At 35.3% G+C, this 13456-nt stretch overlaps 2 protein-coding genes across 2 annotated transcripts; one reads left to right on the top strand and one right to left on the bottom strand.

Moving 5' to 3' along the window:
- The first annotated feature begins 226 nt into the window (after positions 1-226).
- LOC121409574 lies at positions 227-2206 on the top strand. Its single transcript, XM_041601487.1, has 3 exons — positions 227-279; positions 854-1087; positions 2085-2206. Exons 1-3 carry the CDS (start codon positions 267-269, stop codon positions 2150-2152), a joined length of 315 nt encoding a protein of 104 aa, XP_041457421.1. The 5' UTR covers positions 227-266; the 3' UTR covers positions 2153-2206.
- A 4404-nt stretch (positions 2207-6610) lies between these two features.
- On the bottom strand, positions 6611-8437 carry LOC121409573. Its single transcript, XM_041601486.1, has 4 exons — positions 8369-8437; positions 7855-7912; positions 7217-7450; positions 6611-6851 (listed from the first exon to the last, which is right to left on the bottom strand). Exons 1-4 carry the CDS (start codon positions 8378-8380, stop codon positions 6784-6786), a joined length of 372 nt encoding a protein of 123 aa, XP_041457420.1. The 5' UTR covers positions 8381-8437; the 3' UTR covers positions 6611-6783.
- Positions 8438-13456: the final 5019 nt, after the last annotated feature.

The raw sequence follows: 13456 nt of genomic DNA, 5'->3' as shown, positions 1-13456 counted from the left end.
CCATTTATATTAAGCTTTAGGATTAGAAACTGTTTTCTTTTCTTTACAATTTTTATATTCTTTTCATGTGACATCCATTTCATTCCATTTAATAATCACTCCTATTCCTTTTTTGCCTTCCAATTTCAACTAATTCTTAAAATGTTCATGTTATCATTAAAACTATTATTTTAGAGTATACAAATGATTTGATTTGTTTTCTTCATTTTTCCCTTTTACAGGTAAAAACATTCTGCGTTTGTCTGTGTCTCGTTGCATTTTTTGCAATGGGAGTAAAAGGTATGGATTTTTTTTTTTCAATCAAAAATTGATAGAGGCTTTTTTCGAAACTGGCAGATATCTTTTCTCACTTTGGTGCTGTTTCTATCATGACTTTCATCAAGTTTGATATGTCTACTTTGTTTGGGGAGGATGACATATAACTTTTCATATTGTTAGGACAGTGAGTTTCTACATTACAGAACAACACTTGTCAATTTGTTTGTTTAGGTGTCTTATTTTCATTTTTTTATTGTGATGATGGAGATCATCAGTAAACAATGTAAATTATATGTTTGTTCCAGTGGCGTACATGGGAGAGGGCTAGCCGGGGCGCTTGCCCCCAAACAAAAGAGGAAAGGAATAAAAAAGGGAAAGATAGAAAGGGTGAAAATGTAATATCATTTTCTGAATATTGTATCAAATTTTTGCTCACTTGCTTCGCTCTCTTCGAAACTTAAAAAAAATATTTTCCCAATGCGCCATATCTTGCCCCCTCAAATTTTTGGCTCAATATGCCACTGGTTTGTTCTATGTGTTTTTGGTAAATGCAATGAAAACAAAATCACGATTTGATAATTTCCTTGATTTCTAGCCCAAACTACCGATCGCACTGCAGAGTTTGAAGCCCTATGTGACAGATACAGGCAGGTGGTTGACACGTGTGAAGAAGATCTAAGAGGACTTCTTACATCTACTGAACAGAACCTGTTTGATGAAGCTGAGAATAATATGGTGTGTCTGGTAGAGGAAGGAGAGCAGAATAGCGCTGATGCCTGTGAAATCTTGGAAAAAATTTGCCTTGAAGTTGTCGACTGTTCCTCTACAGGTAATATCTTCAAATCCCCTAATTCCATTTATAAAGATTTTTTGCTGCTTTTGTTGACACTTTGAGATATCGTTCAAAACCCCGGGGGCCACTTCCATTGACGAGTGGATACCATGCGCGACCATGGGGTCTCGAAAAGCACCCTAAACACGTAATTTCAATATTCTGAAAGTGCAAGTATTGGCGTGTGAAACCATACCCTTAACACGTATTGGAAACAAAACGATACTCTTGGCAAATATTCCCTGAAATGAACCCCTAAACAAGTACAGGAATATTTCATTGTTATGCCACGGGTCTTTCGGTCGTCGGTTTTACCTTTACCATGTTTACTGTTTTACACATCTTAGTTTAGTACAACCAGACCTTCCACACCTCGCGTAAAGCGGACTCTAAATACGTAGTGTTGGGGCAAAAAGGACACACTATATAAAACATTTTAATTTTGTTTTATCATCCCCGCAAATTTTACCCGAAACACGTAAATTTCCGAGCGAAATAGATACCCTTTTTCATTATTTTTGTGTTTTTGACACCCTTATCACGTTACGTAAGTATCGTGCCCTATCTTAAAAAAAACATCCTTTTTACGTGTTTTTTGGTCGCGCATGGTATCCACTCGCCAATGTAAGTGGCTCCCCCGGGTTCAAAACATTATTTATTTATGTAATGCAAAGTATCCCTCTTCTTATATTAGATTGTCCCTCTTCTCACTTTTTCATAGTTAGACTCAATGAAAGTTGTAATGAAAATCTAGTGTTTTAATTCTCTTTATGCAATTTATGGTCTTCATTATCCACATACCAAACATACGAAAGTTATCATAATCTCTCCATTTTCCAAAAGATAAAAACAAACCGATAAATGATATTTCAAATTAATTTTGAAATTATCCTTAAATATCATATCAATGTTTACATGATATGCATTCCAATTAATAATATAGGAGTTTCTTCATATGTTAATAATGATTTTGATTATATTTTATTACTTGCAGCTCGTTTCAGACGTTCTTCGTCTGTCTCTGCCGAATCGTCATCCGTTGAATCTAGTGAAACAGACTGAGGGGGTCATCGCAGGTCAAAGGCCGAAACACAGTACCCATCTTTGCCTTGAGTCGTAGTGTTTACGAAATCACTTTTTCATTCGACTTTAATATATACTTCTAAAGATGCTGCATGACTCTTTTTTATGTCTCTTTCACCCACTAATGAATATTAAAATAAAATTCTAACAAAATATTGAAAAATCTGATAATTTGGCTCAGTCATTCTCATAAGTTTGATTATTTGGAGTGTTGGAGAAAGGTAATTGGAAGTTGAAAAGTGGAAAAAGAATACGTGAGTAAACTTAATTAGTTGACAGAAAAAAATTTAAAAAAAAGAAGAAAAGATTATTTTGTAAATAAGGCTGATTGCGTGACCCCTGCCACGGGAACTAGGGGAGTCATTATTATTCATTATAAAAGTGCTCCTTATGTCATGTTGGAGCATAGTGCAAAAAAGGGAAATGATAATGGGCATTTTTTTTCGCCAGCTAGAGTCAAGATGCTAGTGAGAGAGCCTGGATAAAAAGAAAGTGTGCGTGGGTGGGTGTGCACCTGTGTATAAGGGTGTGTGAGGGAGAGAGAGAAAGAGGGGGAGGGAGAAAGAGGAACATGAGAATTAAAAGAGAGGGGTAAAATATAAATAACTTGAAAGACAACCTATATTATGATAGAGTGAGAGGTAGCAGTGAGTCAGGTGGGTGTGCGCGATGAAAAGCTGAAATAATACAAAATGAAGAGTGAGAAGCTAATGCATGAGTATGCAATAGATGTGTGTGTGTTCTATTTGTGTTAGGGTGTGTGGGTGTGTGTGTGGGTGTATGAGTGTTATAGAGATAGGCAGACAAGAATAAGAGAGAGAGATACGTGGAAAGAGCAAGATGAAAGATGATATACATAGAATGAAGAGAGAGAATGAGAAAAAGTAATAGGGAGGGGGAGAGACAGAGGAACAGGCATACGATTAACACAAGTAAATATAAAAGATGTAATCCGGTCTATATGGTCTCAGGATCCTTATTATTTTTCAATATTTTCCAAAATACATTAAATGGCATTCAGTAATATCTGAGGCAAAAAAAGGATTAGCAAGGAACTAATATTTGTTTTGATATCGCTCTCTTTTGAAATACTTTCTTCAATTAATTTTGCTTTTTTTTCTTCAATAGGCAATTTTATTTTTTTTTCAATTTTCTATACTCAAAATACGATCATGTTATTATATCAATCACCTAACATAGTTGATATATTTCTATTGCTACACTATCTAAAACATTTTCAATTTGTTATAATATGCTTTGCACACTGCACATATTTTCCTTAACCCCGGTGGGACTAATACCCCCTCCCCCTCTTAGCCCCCCCCCCATTTCCCGGGGTTAAGCTTAGCCCACTTCGGTTTCTCATTACGTTTTAGCATGGACCTTCCATGGTTTTAGCAAAGTTTTAGCACACTTCATTTCTTCTTTTTTCTTTTTTCTCCTTTTCTGATGATTTGTGACGTAACATTTTCTTCGAGACCTAGACCTATAAAATAATAGGTTTCCATGTAGCGATTTTCCCCCTTTTTGCTGCTATTGCTCAATCATATTTTTGCTTATATAGTTTGCCACTGCATTTTTTTTTCATTACTTTGTCTTATCCTTTAATTGTATTCATGTCTAAATTTTGTTGACACTATTATAAATTTGTCAAATTACAATGTACTTTCATATCATACTACGGTTATGTTTTATGTATTGTAAATTTATTTTTGACTTTCAATAAATGCAGAAACTCCTGCAAAAAAAAGAAAAAAGTGGGCTAGTACGGTAAATAGTACGGTACTTTCTGGTCCTGCAAAAAAAGCAGTGTTAGTCGGCTTATTTTCGTGCTAAGATATGCAGTATGAACGAAACCAGGCTAAGAAAATGTGGGGCTAAGCATTAGTCAATCACAGAAGTCGAAATTGCACGTCAATCCCGCTCTGTGTGGCAAAATTATCAATTGTATTGTATTATATTTTATTTATGTTTATTTATGTTAAAATGCCTGCTTTCAGCTAGAAGCTGCTTTTCAGCAAGGCCGTGAACAAGTGATAGTAACAAACAATACCAACATAAGCTTACAAAAATAAGAACGAAAAACTTAATATATCAAAGCATGAATAAAATACAATTGGAAAAGGTAAAATTGTAGTAAACAGAAATGTAAAATAAATAGACGAAATAATATACAAACTATGTCAAAATTAAACATTAAATGAACAAAAATGAGGGTATATAATGCAGTATCAACAAGGGTGGTCGGGGTTGGCCAACGTTATGTGGCTATTCAAACATTAAAGTATTTAACATTTCTTTACAATTACGGTTTACTAAACAAATTTGCTTTCCATTTTGTTGATGCAGAACTGGTGTCCATTCAGTAAAAAAAAATAGTACATGTATACTTGCAGAACTCGCTATGGATTTTTTTACGATTGATCCTCGTTATATTGAATACTATTTTTCTTTAAAAAATGAATGAATTTGGTCCCTATTTTATCTTCAAAGCTACAGTTCGACATTTAATTTTTGGTAGGAGTTTCTGATGCCATTAATTATTCTATTGTTCCATTACTGTCAAGATCAAACTTGTGGGATGCAATTTGGCTGGTTCATGAATAATCGGAGAAAGAGAGCACAGTTTGTCTTGCATGGTGGTGTCACTTCTTTCGTGATAAGCTCTTGTCGTGTCCAAAAGCAAGGCTTTTTCGGGGTGAATTTAAAAAAAATGTATACAGTGAGCAACATAATTATACATAACCCCAAATTGCAAAATAAAAAAAAAATCTTCTACAAAATGAAAGCTGAATTAAAGTTACCTGTACCAATTTGTAACTAGAAATTTACAAATTATACGAAGAGTATAATTTCATATTTGGTTTTAATTTATAACTTTGCATCTGAGTAATATTTCACCCTAAAAAATGTCATATTTTCTGTATAATGCATTCATACTGAAGATATTCTGTATTTTTTCAACTTATCATTATCTTTTTATTATAATAATTTATATTAACTTTTATCATCAACTTGTAAGAATTATGATTATTATTTTTATGTGTTATTCATGTATACTAAAGCCAGGCTGACACTTGCACGACTTTTGGCCACGATTTTGTCGTGGCAAGTCGTGCCATTTTGGGGCACGAACTGGGAGGCTCCCGCACTGCTTACGACTTGTTCACGCATAGTTCACGACAACTTCACGACGAGTTCACGAATAGTTCACGAATGCTTGCCCGTCAGTGTCCAAATTGACACGAACTGGCACGACGAGTTCACGCATAGTTTGCGCATAGTTTACGCACTTCCCGCACTTGCACGATGAGTGTGCGCAATTCGGACGGCGTCGTGCTGAACTATTCGTGAACACGACGTGAGCATAGAGATGAATATACATCTCTATGGACGTGAGCTGTTCGTGAACCATTCGTGACAGTCGTGGCATGGCGCGCACTGTCACGCACTGGCACGTATCCTCGCGTATCGTCCCGACGAGTTCACGAAGAGTTCACGAAGAGTTTGCGCATAGTTCACGACTCGGTCGCTAAATTTTGTCGTGACCAAAATTTTGAACATTTCAAAATTCTCGTCAAGACATGGCACGCAGTCACGACGTGTTTACGCACACTTCACGCCAGTTCACGACTAATTTACGCACTGGTACGACTTGAGTCGTGCCAATGCGTGACACAAAATCATGCAAGTGTCAGGCTGGCTTAAGATCAAGGCACGGCCCGAAAGCACATCAGACTCTGTATCTGTTTGGGTTTTTTACCGTGTGGAAATAAAATTTATCTATCTATCTATCTATCTATCAATCAATCAATCCTTTATCTTTAACAAGGGGGGACGAATATATTTTACACACACACACACACCCTCACGCACACTCAAAAACAAATAGCATACACCCATCTATTGCATACTCGTGCATTAGCTTTTCACACTTCCTTTTGCATTATATCAGCTCTTCATCGCGCACACCCACATGGCTTACACCCACCCCTAACTCTATCATAATATAGGTTGTCTCTCAAATTATTTATATTTTACCCCTCTCTTTTAATTCTCATGTTCCTCTTTCTCCCTCCCCTTCTTTCTCTCTCTCACACACCCTTATACACAGGTGCACACACCCACACACACTGTCTTTTTGTCCAGGCCCTCTAGCATCTTGACTCTAGCTGAAGAAAGAAATTCCCATTATCATTTCCTTTCTTTGCACTGTACTCCAACAGTATATAAGGAACATTCTTTATTTGGAACCCCTCCCCGATTAACCCCCCTAGTTCCCGTGGAAGGGGTCTCACAATCAACTTTATTTATACAATATTTTTTCTCTCAATTAATCAAGTTTACTCACGTATCTTTTTTCCAATCATACAAAAAATAATCAAACTTATGACAATAACTGAGGCAAACTATTACATTTTTCAATATTTGATTAGAATTTTATTTGAATATACTAGTGAATGGATGAGACATAAAAAGGAAACAAGCAGCATCTAAAAATGTTACTTAATATAAAAGTCGAATGGAAAAGTGATTTTCATAAGACATTACGTCGGTCTCAAAGCAAATATGGGGTACTGTGTTTCGATTTTTGACCTGCGATGACCTCCTCAGTCTGTTTCACTAGATTCAACTGATGACGATTCGGCAGAGACAGACGAGGAACGTCTGAAACGAGCTGCAAGTAATGAAATATAATTACAATCGTTAACATACGAAGAAACTCCTTTGAATAATCGGAATGCATATCATGTAAACATGGATATTTAAGGATAATTTCCTTGAAATGTTGTATTTCGGTTAGTTTTTAACTTTTGGAAAAGGGAGAGATTATGATAAATTACGTTTGTTTGAAATATGAATTAATTTTGATTGAAAATATCATTGAGATTAACTATGATAAACTGAGAAGAGGAACAATTTAATATAGGAAGAGGGATCTGTTGCAATACATATAAATGTTTTTGGACGATATCGCGATGTCAACAAAAGCAGTAAAAAATCTTTTTAAATGGCATTAGAGGATATGAAGATGTTACTTACCTGTAGAGGAACAGTCGACAACTTCAAGGCAAATTTTTTCCAAGATTTCACAGGCATCAGCGCTATCCTGCTCTCCTTCCTCTACCAAACACACCATATCATTCTCAGCTTCATCAAACAGGTTCTGTTCAGTAGATGTAAGAAGTCCTCTTAGATCTTCTTCACACGTGTCAACCACCTGCCTGTATCTGTCACATAGGGCTTCGAACTCTGCAGTGCGATCGGTAGTTTGGGCTAGAAATCAAGGAAATTATCAAATCATGATTTTTCGTTGAATTTATCAGTAACACACATAACAAATTAGTGACATATCGAGTCAAACGTTTTGAGGGGCAAGAATATGGTGCATCGGGAAAAGAAAGAAAGATCATTTTAAAAGAAGTTTCGAGAGAGCGAAGCAGGCGAGCAAAAATTTCGACATAGAATTCAGAAAATAACATCATATTTCACCTTCTTCTCTTTCCTTATTCCATTTTTTTAAATGAAAAGTTCTATGTCATCCCCTCAAAATAAATGCATCATACATGATGAAAACCATGATAGAAACAGTACCCAAGTGAAAAAGATATCTGCAAATTTAGAAAAATGCCTCTTTTTTAAATCAATTTTTAATTAAAAAAAGTACCAAAAATCCATACCTTTCACTTCCATTGCAAAGAATGTAACGAGACACAGACAAACGCAGAATGTTTTTACCTGTATAAGGGAAATAATGAAAAAAAAACTCATTTATATACTCTTGAATAGTACTTTAAATGATAACATGAACATTTTAAGAATTGACCAAAATTGGAAAATCAAAACAGGATAAAAGTCATAATCAAACGAAATTAAATAGATGTAACATGAAAAGAATATAAAAACTGGTTAAAAAATAAATATAAAGTTTATAATCCCAAGGCTTAATATACATGGAATTTAATAACATATACCATTGGCGGATCGGGGGAATAAAACAAATCGGTATACCCAGGCTTGTGAGATCCAAGATAAACCTTTTGGTGTATAATGCAGATTTCTATTTACATAAACGATTTCACAAATAAATTCGTGTCATCAAATTTTTCATTTTTTTCTTCTCTTTATATCTATAAAATGCTTTGAAAACTAAAACTATAACTGTTTTGCACAAGAGTAATGTTATATACTTACCGATTGAGCCATTTCAGGAGGTTTGATGAGTTGAGCGTTTTGAACCAAATGAAGAGTTGATGCTGATGAATGAGTGATTAATGGCTTTATCTTCTCCCTTTTATAGTATTTGGAAATAATCAAAATTTAGATTGAAAATGTTTGTTTTTTACGATCGGAAGATTGCAATATGACAAGATATGACAGTTAAAGAATTGAACAAAAAGATCATTTTACGTAATTTGTTTATGATAGGTAAAATCTGTCACTAGGAATTTCGTTTCCAATTAAATGCGTAATTAATACATAATACAGGTCAAAAAATTAAAAATAAACAAATAAAACGAGTGAACAACCAACTAATACGTTTCTATAGAGATCCAAGGACTCTCTCTATCTCTCTTATTTAATTTTGATTGACGCGGTCTATTAATTATCTTGTCCCTTTTAGCTTTGAAAGTTAATGAAACAATGAGAGTCATTTGGCGACCGATCGCTTGTTTCAATGTTTTCATTTGGAAATACAACTGGTGTTCTATACAACTGGGCTCCGTAACACAAAGGTTTGCGATGAATAGCAAATATGAAAGAACACTTCTGGTTGGTTCCTAGACAGTAGTTTGCGACAAATGCGCGTGTATCATTGATCTTGATTGGTCAGTTCATTTAGCGATTGATCGCTAATCTTTGTGTTACGGAGCCTGGTGTTCTAGTCTATTCTGAAGAATAGAACAAGAGGTCTTACCTTGTTCACAAAATTTAAAGGATTAAGTATGATTTAACGGATGGTGTGTAAGAGTCACAGTGCAGATTACCATATTCTTATGTTTCACATGTAATCAATTATTTACCTGACAGTAGAATTATCATGTTAAGCAGGGCCCGCTGTGAGATCATTATTATTACTATTATTATTATTATCATTATTATTATTATCATTATCATTATTATTATCAATACATTTATTTCCACTATAATTATCATTATTATAGATATATTTGTTTTCATTTTTATTGTTGTTGTTATTACTGTTATTACTAGTAACTACTACTAGCAGCAGCAAGATAAATGTATATTAATACTTATCATTATGAATAAAATTTTGAATCTAATAGAATTACCAATTGAGTTTATAGTTTAATTCATTCGAAATTTCCAAAAAACAAGAGATGAATAAGTACAGTACAATGTATAATACACTGGCAAAATTATGCAACATGAACAAATTACAAGACATTCAAATAAACAGTTTAATACATTTTAAAAAACCCAACAAACTGAAAAAGATTAAAGATAAAAAATAGGTATATATCATGGGCACATTTTGATAATTTTCTTTAAATGTGCAATTTACCCAAATGTACCCGTGGAATGTGCATATTTTCCTCATCTTAATGTTATTCAATATTTAGTGTTCAAATGTTTATTTGAAATAAGTAATGCTTTCTACTGGCATTCCTATCGAATTCAAAATTAAGTATAATCCACAAATTTGCTATATATATTGCACAAATTGGTAATTTGCAAAGATGTGCCGTAATAGCCCTATTAACTAAAACAGATAGGAAATTTGATTCAGTTCATTAACAATTGGGAATCCAAGTCTAAGCGTAATTCAAATCATCACAAATTATCAATAAAATATCATAAAGGTAACATTCACTTTCTGTATCACGCACAATAACAAACATATCTCTTGGATCAACCATTTCACTTCGTAATTCTGAAGGTTCTTTATTCCGAAGGTTCGTTATTCCGAAACACGTAAATTGCCTACACCTCGATGTTTGTTAATCCGAAAACGTAAGAGGGTTCGTCAATCCGAAAATTTGTGGCGTTATTCCGAAGGTTCGATAATGCAAAAACGAAATAAGGTTCGATGTTCCGAAGGTTCGTTAAAGCCCCTTTCACAATTGACGTACGACCTGTTTACGACCGCCTGCAACAGTTTTTTCTTGTCGTTGCACGATCGATCTCTTGGTGTCTTGCGAGCACTCGCAGTCGTTGTAGACGATCGCACGAACTCGAGGTGGTCGGAGTTGGTCGTGACTGGTCGCATCTGAACTTTGAACATGTTTAAAATCCAAACGCGAATAAATACGACTGATTCACTCGCATCAGGTCGTACCATCGGTCGGGCGATCATCGTGTGAGCGTTGTTCAACGTTGTACGACTTGTTGCGAGAGGTGGCACAACTAAGTATAGTCGCATTTAGTCGACTGGAGGTCGTACAACACTTGAACATGTGCTAGAGACCTACAGAGACCAGTCTTGCGACTGGGTGCGATTATATAAAACTGTTGCAAGACCTATCGAAATTACGGCTTACAACATTCCACTACTGTTGCATTCGCATTTATGCGACCGTTCAGCCCCTTTCACAATTGACGTCCGACCAGTTTACGACCGCCTGCAACAGTTTTTTCTTGTTGTTGCACGATCGATCTCTTGGTGTCTTGCGAGAACTCGTAGTCGTTGTAGACAGTCGCACGAACTCGAGGTGGTCGTGACTGGTCACAACTGAATTTTGAACATGTTCAAAATCCGAACGCGATCAAATGCGATCGATTCACTCGCTTCAGGCCGTACCCGGGGTCGTACCATCGGTCAGGTGATCATCGTGCGAGTGTTGTTCAACGTTGTACGACTTGGTGCGAGAGGTGGCACGACTAAGTAATCGCATTTATTCGACTGGAGTTCGCACAACACTTGCACATGCGCTAGCGACCTACATGTACAGAGACCTGTCTTGCGACTGGGTGCGATAATATATGGGCCATAAGACTGTTGCAAGACCGATCGCAACGGCTTACAACATTGCACTACCGTTTCATTCGCATTTATGCGACCGTTCCACTCGCAATCCCTCGTGCAACACTCGCATGTTATCGCACGAGCACAATAAGAGCACATGCGACTTACTCGTGCAACGGGGTTTACTAGTTGTTTTTGTTGTACGACAGCTGTTGCAACTGTGAAAGCCTCTGTGCGACCTTATGAGATGATTAGCGATTGATGCCTGTTGCAGCCTGTCGCACGATCAAAAGGTCGCAAATGGTCGTACGTCAATTGTGAAAGGGGCTTAATCCGAAAACGAAATAAGGTTCGTTGTTCCGAAGGTTCGTTAGTCCGGAAACGAAATAAGGTTCGTTAATCATTTCGTTTTCGGACTAACGAACCTTCGGATTAACGAAGCTTCGGATTTACGTATGTATGCGCCATTTATCCTACTGTGATTGACCGAAAGACTTTTAGGTGATTATGGGAATTATCAACTATTTCAGAATGTTGGCATGCATGATTAACACTCCATGCTATACAAAATTTGTATTTTTTAAAAGAACATCATAACCAAGTAGCTGATGAACAGGGAATGCCTGAAAATATGAGCAAATTCACCTGTCATGCAACACATGTACAAGAGTCCGCTTGTGATGCACCTGTGTGTGTGAGGAAACTCATTATAGTCTAGGATATAGGCTCCATAGAAAATTGACTAAACCCTATTTTTGTTCTACACAATCATGTATACAATATTTTTGGTGGTTTCTTGTCACATTCAATTCAAGGGTGCTGGTTACGAATCTGAATGGTGCCACTCATACAACCTTGAGCATTTTCCTCAAATTTTCAAAATACAATATGCCCCCCAAAATATGCAAATTACCCATGAAAATCATGAAAATTGTCCGCGCACCGGCTATAAAATGTATGTAATTATGTTGGCAGAAGTCAAATACTCTCTGAAAAACCGATTTGTGACAAAATATTTTTTTCTCGATATTCGAAATGGCCGCCATAGATCCCTGTATACTTTATTATGTACAATAAGAATGGGGAAAACTAATTTTCACAAAAGTGAGCGCGAAAATGCATGGAATTGTGATCTTTGAGTGAAGTAATGAATGAAAACATGAATGCTAACGAAAATAATGTATCATTTGTTATGATATGTATGTGATAAATGATGTATTTTGATATTCAAAATGCCACCAACTCCCCTATCAAAATTATGTACAATGTCAACGGGGACAACAAAAAATCACAAGAGTGAGTACCAAAATGCATATAATTAAGGTAAACGAGTGGAATACTGACTAAATAAAAAAAAAATATATATAATATTCAATATGCAATGTATGTGATAAATGCTGTATTTCGGCCGCCATATAGGCCTTATGGACAATGCGAATGGAGAAACTAAATTTCACAATGTAATTGTGATCTATGAGTAAAATATGTTTTGAAAACATGTTTTCTAGCGAAACATATCATTTCTTTTGTCATGCATGAGAAAAGTACGGTATTTTTAAATTCAAAATTGCCCCTATATAGGCCCTAACAGTATCATCTACAATGTTAATGGGGATATATAATTTTGAAAGAATTTTGATTTACTTGACTATGAAATCCCTATAATCCTGTTGGATGAGTAAAATATTATTTGTATTTTGTAAACATGATTTTTATGAAATATAGCACTTATTCTGCCATGTAGGTGTTAAATATTGTATTTTGACATTCAAAATAGCCGCTACAAGCCCTAAATAAATTATGTAACATGCGTACAGGGAAACTAATTTTCAAAAAGTGAGAATCATAAAATGCATGTAACTGTGGCGTTTGGGTAAAATATTGCCTTAAACATGATTTCTAACTAAATAATCACATATTGGTCATGGAGGTATTAAATGCTGTACTTTGAAATTAAAAATGGCTGCCATTGGCCCTAAAAGTATTATGTACATTGTAACCGGGGACATAATGATATTGACACAATTTGGCTTAGCTTGACTATTGCATGTAAATGTGATATAAGAGTTAGATATTGTCTAAGACCATGGTTTCTAACGAGTTATATCATATGTGTAATCAACATGACTAAGGTGATAAATGCTATATTTTTAAATTGAAAATGTCCGCCACAGGCCCTTATCGTATAATGTACAATTTGAATTGGGGCAGATAATTTTCACAAAAAGGCATAGTGGTGGCCATTTCGAATTTTGAAATATAGCATTAATCACCTAAGGTACATGAGATATGATATATTTTGTTAGAAATCATGTTTCATACAACATTTCACTCATACGATACCATACCAAAGA

The sequence above is a fragment of the Lytechinus variegatus genome, chromosome 2 (assembly GCF_018143015.1).
Source record: "Lytechinus variegatus isolate NC3 chromosome 2, Lvar_3.0, whole genome shotgun sequence".
Lineage (NCBI taxonomy): Eukaryota > Metazoa > Echinodermata > Echinoidea > Temnopleuroida > Toxopneustidae > Lytechinus > Lytechinus variegatus.
This window is presented reverse-complemented; position numbering and strand designations above follow the sequence as displayed.